Raw genomic sequence first — 13,361 nt, 5'->3', positions numbered from 1 at the left:
AGGAGTCTTTTTTTTTTTTTTTCCTGCTGATAAGAAAGTATGGCTTTCAGTCCTTGGAACACAGGGAAAACAGTGGATGAGCCCCAGTTCTACCAAAGCTATTACTGATCCTTTTTTTAACAGTTTGATGCAGTGGGAAGAGGGCAAAGGCTTTCGAGGTATGCAGAACGGTGTCTGCCGCCTGTTCAGCGACTAACCAGCAGCTCTGAATAAGATACTTATGTGATCCTCATCGCGGGGGCGGGGGGCAATACTACTTAGATCACAAGACTGTTATAAGGAGTAATGTTTGTACAATGCCCTGTAGGTGGTAGTTATTGCCATGTGTTCTCAGGTAATACCAAACCCGAGCACAAAACCCATCAAATCAACCTGATGGGGAAGGGGAGATGGAGAGATAGAAATAAAAGGAAAGTATCTATGTCAGGCAGTGAAAACAGCCCTAAAAATCAAACTGCTCTCTGCACTACCTGAGCCACAGGGCTCGGGACACAGGGCCAACTGAGAAGCAAAGGTAAGTTTTGAACAACAGGCATCAGTCGCTAACTTGAGCCCTTTCCTGGATAGCACCTAGCGCTCCTGACCACATTCCCCTCAGAAGCCCAGTTCCCAAATTCTCCAGAATCGCTCAGCTAGTCTTGTGGAGAAAAGTCTAGAGCAAGCTTTGAAGGGCAGAACCCGGGTACTGGGGAGAAACTGAGGAGAGAGGGAAAGAGATCCGGAAAGGGATGAGAAAGCCAAGTATCACTCACCGGTCCTTCTGTGCCGGAATCAAAGGTTTTGCAGTGCCTGGCAGCAGGACACAGAGGGGCAGGAAATAAAGCAGCTCTGCAAAGAGCTGATTTGCTCTCCTGCCCAAGGCTTCCTTCCCTGCCCCACAAAATCATCACACTAGGAATGTTCCTAATCAGACAAATCAGAACACTGCCCTAGTCCACTATCCCCAAGTAATTCAAATTAACTGAATAGCTTCTAATCAACTTCAATTTGAATATTTATATAGTTAAAAATATCTTGTTGATGGTGTAATATGAGCACAGGTGATGAGAAGGATCCACAGATAAGAATAAAAGGAAAATGAATAAAAGGTTCTAGGACATTAGGCTCTGGAGAACTGCTTTTAGTATCTCTAAGATTTTCACCTGTGAGACCACGATTTGAACCAATGCTAGGCCTCCTTTGGTGGAAATTTTTTTCCTATGTGAATTGCTTACTGCACTGTTTTAACAAAAGCAATACATATTCATTGTGGAAGGTTGGAAAATTCAAAACAGTCTAAAGAGAAAATAAAAAGCATCGAAGTCCAGCACTCAGGGATAAACACTACTACACCTTGCTGCAGATCTGTGAAGTGTGGGCAGTTTTTACCAGGCGACATCATCATCACCAGTGCTCTTCATCCACTCTGATTTCTGAGATCGGGGGAAGAGGCAGGGCACTCCAGTCTCTGCCATTTTTAAAACACTGGATTTCCATTTGCAATCTGTGGCAGGCTAAACCCTTAATTAGTAACAGCAGGTGCTGAAGTGCTTAAAGCAAATCACTCCTACATTTTAGTGAGCTGTTATTTATGTCACTCTTATCACTGGGAGCAGCACTGACAACTAGCAGCAGCTGCAGGGCTGATGCCCTCATGGGGCAATTGTTGGCCTCCAGTTTCCCCAGGAGTCAAGGGATTTAAGCAGCTCTATCTGGAGAAACTGAGTGAGCTTCTCTCCCAGTGCAAACAAAAGGTTCAGTTGGGGCTTCAGACTACTAAGGGTGGGAAGCCACAGTTATTTATGTACTACTCGATAATATTTTATCCAGAGTTCCATTTTGTGCAGCTTTGCCTAATCCTGCACCCCCAAAATACTCTGAGTTTAAATAGGTACCTCCATTTTTAAATAATTAAGAAAAACCTCTTAAACTCGGTCCACTCCAAGTGGTAGTGATTCGGTTCAGAACGCTTGTTCTTAAGGAGTGAGGAAATTTAAGTATGCAGAACATTCTCAGGGGTAACAAAACTTAAGCAGCGCAAAAGGTTTCCCTCTCACATTTATCAAGACGTGAAATACTCAGAAGAAAGCCAACACCAGGTCACCTTGCTTTCTGGGGTCGGTGGGGTTTTGTTTATGCTTTCTTCCTAGTGGGCTGCTTTCATTTTTATCGAAAACAGTCACCAAAATTATTCTGTGCGTCTGCCGAGGAAGGGGATGATAAATAAGGCGCGTCCAAAAGAGGCCAGGGGGCCTTTTGACTTCCGGGGAGGGTGGGCGGATGTGTGAAGAGGGCAGACGTGTCTTCCCGCCAACAGCACGGTCTCTACACACGTCTGCCTGTTTGAGGGTCAGCGCGGAGAGAGCAGTACAAGGACACTCGGGACGCCACGGCAGTGAGCACAGCGAAAAAAGGCACCTAGAGCTGTGCAGACAAGAGAGCTGAAGATCAACTTTTCCATATTCAATATGTTGAATAAACTTTCCTACACTCAAACTGAAAAGTGTGAAATCAACTTTCCTATATTCAGGCTGAAACCAAAGTTGTCACTCCCGTTTTTATCCGGCCACCAGCCCGAATATCTACGCTACGACGTCTTGCTCCCGCGTCGCCCCACCAACGGTCTGGGGCCGGAAGATGGGTTTGGGTTGGCGAGAGTCAAGAGCTCGAGGGAGTGACTCTGTGACACAGTCCAGTCGCCCTCCCTCCTCGGGCCTCCGCTCCGTCCTCGAGGTGGGCAGGCGCCCGCCGTGGGGCCCCAGGAGCGAGCCGGGACGCCCGGGGAAGCGGCCGGGACTGGCTCGCGCCCCGCAGTGGCCCCCGGGCCGTCCCCAGACGTACTGGCCTGCGCCTAGCGTGGCTGTGCCGCCCGACTGAGTCGCCGCGCCGACCCGCGCGCCGTTTTAAACGCAGCTGCCTCCCCTTCCTCCTCCTCCGCCTCTTACCTGCTCAAGGGTTTGGCCGAGCTCCGGGCGGATAATTGAGTCCGCCATGGCCCGTTGCCCACGTGCGGTTCCTGGGGCAGCCTCGCCACGGGAGGAGCTCGCAGCCAGTCCGTCGCGTCCGCCGCCCGCCGCGCGCCAATGGCTTCGTGCTCGCAGCTGGGGGGCGCCCGCCCCCGGCCCGCCCTTAAAGTGGCCCTGCAGCCAGCCGCTGCTCCGAGGGTCCCGGCTTCCGGGGGTGGGCGTACCCGGGGGGACGGGGATGGACGGCCCCGAGGTGCCCTGCAGGTCCTAAGGAGACCCCGTCACTGGTGCGCTGCCCACCCAAAGTTCCATTCCACGTGACCCCGGGACATCACACAGCTCAGGCCCCGGGTGGAACTGCCACTCCCCGCCTTGGGGCGGGTGGCGGGGCGCAAGGGCTTGTCTAAAAGTCTTCAGAGTGTCTTATGGGAACGCTTTCAAGTTTAAATATTAGGAATTAGCAAACTGGATTTTTTTCTTTTTCCAAGACAAACATATGAGAGGACAGGGAAGGTTGAGGACTGTTATGGTGCTTTCTTTCCAAACTACTAAGAAGCTAAAAATTTTAGAAGCATTTCATGTTGTCCTGTGAGTCAACAAATATTGTCCTCTTTTTCTCAAGTGAGAAATCTCCAGGTGGCGGCTGCTATGTAATCCGCTTTGTTCGGCCTTGCTAGACATTATTATTGAGATCCACGAAGTGCCAGGACCTGTAAGGGATCCTTCCTCTTGTCTTTACTACTGTTCCCATTGCTAAAAGTCGGTGGGGGTGAGGGGGTGATGGTATCTTACGGTGTTTGTCACTCTGGATTTGCCTAGACTCTTGACCTTACTTGAACATGTAATATGCACATGCTCTACTTGAACCACCATCTCTGATCTCTGGGCAAGCCTCCTGTTTCCTGAGCAGGCGGCGGTGTGTTCTGATTTAGATCATGACAGCATGCAAAAATATAGTGGTTGTCTACGATTTTCATGGGAAGAAAAGCGCAGATAAATTTCTGGTGGGATCATTCTGCACTATTTTTGGAAGTAAATGTACACATTTTAATAGATACGAATTTTGGTTCTTGATTGCTTTTCCACCTAATCAGGAACTGAGAGTGTCTAGCTAAACATCTGTGAAGCAGTTAGTTTGCCCAACAATATCAGCAGAGGTGAAATCATGCCCAGGCATTGGGGTAGGGGTGAATTGAGGCAGCTTTGAGTACTTCCCCCAGTCTGGTAATCAGTTTTGCCTTGACCTAAAGGTCTAGATTAGCAAGTCTGATGCTAAAAGTGACAAAGACATTGTGGAAACTGACACAGACTCATTGATTTTAAATTTGAGTGGACGATGCCCCTAAGCTTATGTGAGAGGAAGTAATCATTCCTGTGTTGGAGGAAGCAAAAAGATAATAGAGCTCTTCAGTATCAAGAATATAAGATCCAAGCTCCATAAGAACCAGATTAGATATTTAAATAGTTTTCAATCTCTTAAAAGAAAGAAAAAGAAGCTTACTTTGTAAATGAGCAGGCATCTACTCTCATTGGGGGCGATTTTTGTCTCCCAAGGGACATTTTTTCATTGTCACAACAGGCATCTAGTGGGTAGAGGCCAAGGATGCTGCTAAACATCACACAATGCACAGAACAGCCTCCCAGAACAGAGAATTAATTATCTGGCCCCAAATGTCATTAGCACTGAGGTTGAGAGGCTCTACTATAAACCTTCTGAATTACAGCATAGAATTATAAACCATTTAATTTCTTTATCACATTTAACATTCTTGAATCATACTCATTTTTATTATTGGAGACAAATGGGTAGATGGACTCTTTCTGTGGTTCCCTAGAGTAACAATATGCTACTTATATTCTTGATGGAAAACTGAATACCAAGAATCATAAAATATAACAAGAATAATTCTACATAGAGAAATATATTTAAAAATTTGCATTCAAAATTAACAATTCAAACTGCCTCTTAGAAAATGGTTTTCCAATCACTTAAAATTATTAGCATTCATAGCATATGCATTACATTATTTCCCCCAAAACTAAATTATAATTGTATATTTTTCACAATATGCAAATTACAATTAGATTTGTAAGTACTACAGTACACATGGTCTCTTCAGATGAACTCATGAAGAACCTATGCTTAAAATGTTTGGAAATTTTCCATCCAGCTATTTTATAGGAACTGTTCTATATAAGCTATGTTCAGTATTGTTGTTTACCTGGCTTGTTCTCAGAATCACAGAAATTTAGAACTCAATAAGAACCTAGAGATTACCTAATTGTCCTTTCCTTTCAAAGATGCTGAGGCCCAAATAATGTTCTCATAAGTAGGTAGGACTGTAACTACAGATGTTGAAAGCCAGAGAATTAACTAATTTCAATCATTTTTACTAATAATTTCTTACATTTACTAATGTACTGAACTCACTTTTAAAATGCATATACTTTCAAACACTATGCTTGCAATATTTTTGGAGTATTAAATCCAAGAGTCTACCATAACTTGACTAACCATTAAGTTCCATTATACAATTATAAACAGAGATATTTTCATAATGTTAACTGAGGAAGGTGATTTTTACTTCCACTTTTGCCATCTTCCCCAATCTCCTTTCAGGCAGTTCATCATAGAATAACCAGAATAACCTTTTAAAATATGTCAGAATATTAACTCCCTTTCTCAAAACCCTCCTGTCAGAAAACAATCTAAATTCTTTTCCATGTCTAACAAGGCTTTATACCATCTGACTTCACCAACTTTACCTCTCGCCATTGTTATGACCTCTCATCACACTGCCTTATTCTTCCTAAAATACCAGGTAAGTACAAAGCTAGAATACTTTGCGCTTGCTCTCCCTTCTGCTTGGAATGCTCTTCCCCAGATTTCTCCATTTCATGTAGATTTGTTATGTCACTTCCTTGGATACTCCTATCAGAATCTAACCCCTCACTCTCTTTTTCTTTACATCATTTTTCTAATGTTATACAGCATATGTATTTGTTTTTATTTGTCTTTCTCCCCTCTCTAGAAGAGAAAATTTGTCTGTATCATCCACTACTACCACCTTGGCCTAGAAAAGTGCCTGGCTTCGTAGCAGGCACTAAAATATTTGAATGAATGAATGAAAGTCATTTCAGTAGCTGATTGGTGTATGCAGATTTGGGATTCTGGTCTTTCTGCCTCCAAGTCTACATTCTGTCCTTTATTTCATAATGCCACTCATTTCATCATGGAAAGAAAAAGAGAAGGTCTGGAGGAAAGGAAAAAATATTGCAGGCACCAAAATGACAAGCTTGGTATCTCAGAGTTGGAATAGTGTCCATTATGTTGAGGGGGGGCACAGGAAAGATGGAAAGGTCAGGTTTAATCTCATCCCTTCCCCATTTAACGTGTGCAAGGCTCCTCTGCTTATCAAATTAAGTTCTCATTCCTCAGTGTGGCAGTAGGGCCCACATTATCTTGCCCTTATCTGGCTTTCTAGGTTCAGCTTTTAATCAAGTCAACTAGATTGAACTAGATCAAGTCAACAAGATTCCCGGATAGTGTCCTGGCATTCTCCCCAGTGTAAGATCCCCCCAAACAGACAGAGTAACCTCTTTCTTGAGACTATAGTGCTGAAGGGATGAATCACCTGAAGCCTGGAGAAGCCCTGAACTACCTTCAAAGGATAAGACAGCATTGGCCAGCTACCCCCTGTGAGCACAGTTCACTAATTTGGGAACTGCCCCAGATATTTCCTCTGATCCTCCCCAGCTGCTAACTCATTTATCCCTTGGTCTTCTTTGGTTCCGATTTCAACCTAAAAACGTTCCCTGTTATCCCTGTATCAAAGAGGCTAGGACCCCTCCTGTTCACATGCCTCCTTTCTGACTCCGGGTCAGTTCTCCTAAGCTGAACGTTCAGCTCTGGTGACTGCATGGTGTAAGGTTTAGCACACTCACCCCTGAACATTCTCCTTCATCCTGGCTTGGGGTCTCTCCCACACTACCCTCCGACATGCACTTTCCTTTTGTGGTTAATTTGAGAAGACAACAGGAAAATTCCCAAGGCATTCCCAACTCCATCTCACATCTCTGCTTCAACAATTAGAATTCATTTTAAGTAGCGTGATAAGGCAGGGATTATTTTACTACACCTTGTATCCTAGTAGCCAGGACATAGAGGGTGATCAGTAAATATATGTTTTCCCAGTGAGTTAGGAACCATTGCCCTTAGGCAGTGATGAAGGTCAAAGAATAGTACCAACTTCTAATGATGCCCTGCAGCCGATTACACTAAGATGCGACAGTTTTCTCATCATCCAATATACCAATTCACTTTCAACAGGGTTTAGTTCTACTGAATTAAGATGAGGCAGATCTGCCTCATTTTAACCAAAAGTCTTTACTAGGAAATGTGGAGCTAAACCAAAGTGACTTTATAACTATGGATGAGGGAGGCTGTGTCACTCAAGGTCTAGAGCGAGGGTAGACACTGCCACGTTGATTAATTTTCTAGGCATCCTCCCAGGTAACCACACAACAGGACCATTAGAAGCAGCTCCCATGAAGTCATTGGTTACTACTGCTCTATTGCGTGAGGAGATCAGTAGTTACAAAGTCACTCATTCTCCTTTAGCCACAAAGACTGCTGACTTGAAGTCCTGTGGAATTTCTACATCACAAACAAGCCAGACAATCTTAAAGGAGAGAAGTCTGTGGTATGTGAAGGTGGGGATGAGGTGAAGGAGAAAAAATGATGTTCACACTTTCCTTGTAAATGCTTACATGTATACTAATATGATTTAAAGTCAGCTGGAGGAATTTTTATTTTTTTATTATGAAAGATTTCATACATACCCAAGAGTACATATATGAAAGATGTACAATATAAAGTATGAGTGTATATGTACCTATCACCCAGCCTAAGACACTATCAGTAATTTTGAAATATTTTCCGCTCCCATTCCCAGTCTCCTTTCTCTTTCAAGGTATAAAGATTATTTATCCTTTTCTTTTAACTGCTGAACCTGAATGGATTGTATTGTGAGAGAGAATAAACCTCTGTGTGAAGCCTCTGAGGTCTGTTGTTTCTTATAGTTGTTTCTTATAGTCATAATGCAGATATTGATAACTTGAATTTAGGTGCTGCATTAACAAAATACTAAAACAGGTGGCATGGTGTTAACTTAGCAGGTCTGCAGTGGGAGGCAGGGACACAATGTGACAGTGGAAACCTGGAAGTCCCTATTATGTCACAGCAGAACAAGTGCTTAATAATAATAATGATGATGATGAAGATGATGTGTGATGTTACTGGCTGCCTTTGACAAGGCAGAAGAAAAAAATGAGCTTGGGATATAATCAGCCACTTTGTAAGGAAAAGGGAATAGAGAGAGTCTCAGGGAGAATCTAGAAATTTGGGGCATCAAAGGGCATAAGGGGCTGGAAAGGCCAACAACTCTGAGAGCCAAAAAGCAAGAGATAAGACCGAGAAGGGTTTTGAGCAACAAGAGGCCACTAAGACAGCCTGTGGCAAAGATCAGATTATGGGTGTTAACTTTATATCCTAACCTATTATTTCAAATAGCTGCAAGGCAGCTGCCATTAGGTAGAGAGAGAGGCCAAAGAAACAAATCATGCTCTAAAATTATCATTATTATACATGGAATTGACTACGATTTTGATGAAGCTATATTATCCAAGAAACCATAAACTTAGACTGAAAAGCTTTTGACTCCTTGAACTATGATGCCACCACCCATGGGAACCCAAGTTTGTTCTAACAGAAAATGAGCTCTAAAAGCTGTGCATCTCTAAATGAGGGTCTAACCTCCACTGCCTACTTCAAATATGAACCAGAAGACTGAAATGAAAGAAACTCCCAAGGAGTAGAGTTAGAGGTCATTAAGAAAAATGGAGAAGAACATTCCTACCAGGAAGCAGAATCAGGGCCTGATCAAGGAACCCACCCAATTCCCAGGGAAGAGGGCTTTCACCATGTCTGCCCAACAGGATTCCATAAATGCTATGGATCAGTGATGCTGTGCATTCTTCCTTTTCTGAGTGAAAGTGATTAAGGGTATCTTCCCCTCAGACCTGGATTGATACATTACACGGTTGTTTGGGCCCAGCCTCTGTTTGGCTTAGACTGTGCAGCATTTGTACAAGGCTTTAAAGAGCAGTATCCTAGAAACAAATTGATGAAAGAGCAAGAGATTCTGTTTAGTAAAAAAAAAAAAAAAAAAATTATTCTGGTTATGTTCAGCAGACTGGAAAATACACTGAGTTAGAATCACTTTAAAAATATCAATTGAAATTCTAGATTCTGACTCAATGATGCAGGCAGGCCAGGGGCCATCACTATCAATGAATGGCTGAATTTATCTCTATGTAGTTGCAAAGAAAGATACCATTATCTACTGAAAACAATATCCAAAGACTTGTAAGTCTTACTAAAAATATTGTTTGACACTATATTAGTGAGCATAGGCTGCTTCAACAAGTAAAATCCAGATCTCAGTAACTTAACACACACACACACACACACACACACACACTCACTCACTCACAAAAAGGATTTACTTTTCACATACACCACGATCAAATGAGGGCTAGCCAGGTAAGAGAAATGGATTTGCTATATGTGATTTTAGTACTTATTTTTTATCACATTGAGATATCAGAATTGAAAACAAACTTATGGCTACCAGGGGGTAAGGGCGGAGAGGGATAAACTGGGAGTAGATTAGGATTGACATATACACACTACTGTATATAAAATAGATAACTAAAAAGGACCTACTGTATAGCACAGGGAACTCTACTCAACACTCTGTAATGACCTATGTGGGAAAAGAATCTAAAAAAGAGTGTATATATGTGTATGTATAACTGATTCACTTTGCTGTACACCTGAAACTAACACAACATTGTAAATCAACTGTACTCCAACAAAAATTTTAAAAAAATAAAGCAAATAAACTTTTTTTTTAAAAAAAAAAGATATCAGAATTGTTTCAAATAAAAGGGTTTTCCAGCCCCCTCCCCTTCCCTATCACATACACATAAAGGTACCTTTGAAATCAATTAGTTCTATCTTCATTCTACAGAGTAGAAACTTAAGACAGGAAAGTTAAGTAAACACCCCTAAGTTAATTAGCTTGTTAAAACATGTTCCCTTCTAGTACTCCACAAGTTTCCTCTCTCCCTCTCCACCTATCTCTGAATAATCACTTGGAGCCTACCTCATCTTCCCCTGTAGAGCTGGACAGGAAATTTGTGTGACAGAACACATTTTTGGCACTATCAGTAGACTGAAGCCCTCTTTTTGTAGCCTCTCCTATATTTTTAAATCGTTAAAATCATATTTTATGTGTGACATTGTACATTGTGTTAACATTCTAACATTAAGTCCTCCCACGATCCTATAAACTCTTTTGCAAACATCCATTTAAGTCAAACAAAATGTATTAAGTGCCTGTCCTATGCTAGGTACTAAACTAGCTGGTGACAAATGATGAATAAGAGTGTTCATTACATTAAACTGCTGGAGATAAATTACACTGAAGTACTTCAGAACACAAGAAATACATGAGAAGAAAGAATTTTAGTATAAGATAGCAAATGCTAACTGCTGCATAATATTTAACCATGTGGATGAATCACAGTCTGCTTAAGCATCTCCCTATAATTGTGCATCGAGAGAGTATCCATTTTTGGGTATTATAAATAATACTGATAAAGTGATTGTCCTTGTATGTTTTCTATATGCAGGATTTTTCATTAGAATAGATTACTAGAAGTACAAATATTAAGTCAACATATTAACATTAAGGCTATTCAAGAATATAATAAAATTGTCTTCCAAAAGAATTATATGAATTAGTACTCCCACCTGCAGTATATTAGAACTTCTTAACTTCAGATCTATTAGCACTGAAAATTATGTTTATTTTATAGGTGAAAAATGGTATCTAATTTCAGTTTACATTTAACAAATGGACATTGATACTATTACACCTGATTTTGTTAGTTTTGGCTAGTGGTAAAGCAGCCCAGTTTTGAAAGTTCATATTTACAGCCTATACATACACAGCCTATATGATGCAACCAACATATATTTTAGGGAGTTATTTTTGGCTCTAGTTTCCCTATTGGATAAATGGGCAGGGAATCACAGTATCTTAGCATCAGAAGGGATATTGGCAGTCATTGAATCCAACTTCCACCCACTGCAGGAGTCCTTTCTATAACATCCCTGACAAAGGGACACCTAGCCACTGCTTGAACAGTTCCAATGATGATAATCTCACTGTTGGGTAGTTCTCTGGATGATAATACTCTCTCTGTAACTGAGATAGAAATATGAAATTGCTTTATAAAGTTAAAAGGATGCTCTAAAAATTCAAGATTTTTCTAATTCATAGGTCAGATTAATCTGATGTTAACTTGTTTTGAAAATAGTGCCCTACTGTCAAAATCATATGATCTTGGGCTTCCCTGGTGGCGCAGTGGTTGAGAGTCCGCCTGCCGATGCAGGGGACACGGTTCGTGCCCCGGTCCAGGAGGATCCCACATGTGGTGCAGTGGCTGGGCCCGTGAGCCATGGCTGCTGAGCCTGCGTGTCCGGAGCCTGTGCTCCGCAACGGGAGAGGCCACAACAGTGAGAGGCCCGCATACCGAAAAAAAAAAAAAAAGATATGATCTTGCATTTAAATAGTGCTTTATTATTTTAAAGATACTTTCATACCTCAATCACATTTAGTGATTTAATAGCAGTTTTTAGTATTCTGGTATACTTACCTCTCTTTAAATGCCAAAAATCCTAGCATCACTGTTGTCATAATTCTGTTTTTCTGGTATGAAAAAAATAAAAAATCTAAATTATTTACATCTTGAAATAACTATAATTCAATTACTCAATTTACTTAAAAAAATCACATATAATATGTGGTCTAGACAGGCTCCCACTTGGGCACACAGCAAAAAGAAACCAATTATTGCAAGAAATAATTCTTAGTCCAAAATAAAGTTTCTGGTCCAGTAGAATATGACTTTCAAAGTACTAAAATTGATATAAGTAACTCTGCACTGTAATCTCCAGCTATACATGATAAAACTAATGAAGATGATGAAAACTAGAAAAATTTTTTGAAACAAAAACTATATAGCTCTCTATAAATTAGAAAAAAAACCTAATCCTAGTCAAAAGTCAAAAGGTGCTTTATAAATATCTCTACAAGGTTATTAAACAAGAAATGGGATTATTCAAAAGAAGTCAAGGAAATACTGGGAAGTAGCATATAAGCTTCATTGTTCTTTTGACTAGCGTAGTATCTGAAACAGCTTCTTAGGTGGAAAATTATGCTAATAATATACTCTTGACTCAACAATGGCACTAACGACAATGCATTTTGATGTTTAAGATCATATTTTCTAAGATCAAATAATATTCCATTAAAATTTATCTGTGGGCTTCCCTGGCGGCGCAGTGGTTGGGAGTCTGCCTGCCGATGCAGGGGACGTGGGTTTGTGCCCCGGTCCAGGAGGATCCCACGTGCCGCAGAGCGGCTGGGCCCGTGGGCCATGGCTGCTGGGCCTGCACATCCGGAGCCTGTGCTCCACGATGGGAGAGGCCACAGCGGTGAGAGGCCCACGTACCACAAAAAAAAAAAAAAAAAAAAAATTATCTTCCAGTTTATATTAAAAGGTTAACATATGTTTAACATTTTTTATAACAGCTTTATTGAGGTATAAATCATATAACATGCAATTAACCCATGTAAGGTGCTTTCCATGCTTTTTGGTTCATTCATGAAGTTGTACAACTATCACCATGATTAATTTTAGAACATTTTCATCACCCCCCCCAAGAAACCCTATACACATTAGCAGTCATTCTCCATCACCCACCCTTCCCCCAGCCCTGCCAGCCTTCAGCTACTACTATTAACCTATTTTCTGTCCATATGGATTTGTCTATTCTCGACATTTCATATAAATGGAATCATACAATATGTGATCTCTTGTGACTGGCTTCTTTCACTCAGGATAATGTTTTCAAGGTCCATCCATGTTGTAGCATATGTCAGTCCTTCATTCCTTTTTACTGCTGAATAATATTCCACTGTTTGGATATACCACAATTTGTTTACCCATTCATCAGTTGATGGATATTTGGGTTGTTTCCACTTTTTAGCTATTATGAATAATGTTGCTCTAAACATTTGTGCACACATTTTTATGTGCACATAGGTTTTCATTTCTTAGGGCTGTACACAGAGGAGTGGAATTGCTGGGTCACATGGTAACTCTATGTTTAACCTTTTGAGGAACCAACAGACTGTTTTCAGAGTGATGGTGCTATTTTACAGCCCCACCAGCAGTGTAAGAGGGTTCCAATTTCTCCACATCATCATTATTATTCATTAA

The 13,361-nt window shown here is 41.2% G+C and overlaps 1 protein-coding gene across 4 annotated transcripts in view; it reads right to left on the bottom strand.

Moving 5' to 3' along the window:
* SOHLH2 (spermatogenesis and oogenesis specific basic helix-loop-helix 2) overlaps nucleotides 1–13,361 on the bottom strand; it is a 51,249-nt gene that overhangs the window by 36,263 nt on the left and 1,625 nt on the right. Inside the window, exon 1 of one of the 4 annotated variants that reach the window (XM_004282221.3) lies at nucleotides 2,925–3,045. The exons of the other annotated variants lie outside the window; for them this stretch is intronic. Coding sequence (XP_004282269.1) covers nucleotides 2,925–2,972 — 48 coding nt within the window. The 5' untranslated portion in view covers nucleotides 2,973–3,045. Of the gene's footprint in view, nucleotides 1–2,924; nucleotides 3,046–13,361 lie in introns of those variants that run through there. 4 annotated transcript variants of the gene reach the window in all.

This window comes from Orcinus orca, chromosome 18 (genome assembly GCF_937001465.1).
Source record: "Orcinus orca chromosome 18, mOrcOrc1.1, whole genome shotgun sequence".
NCBI lineage: Eukaryota > Metazoa > Chordata > Mammalia > Artiodactyla > Delphinidae > Orcinus > Orcinus orca.
Note: the sequence above shows the minus strand (reverse complement) of the source record. Positions and strands in the feature narration are given on the sequence as shown.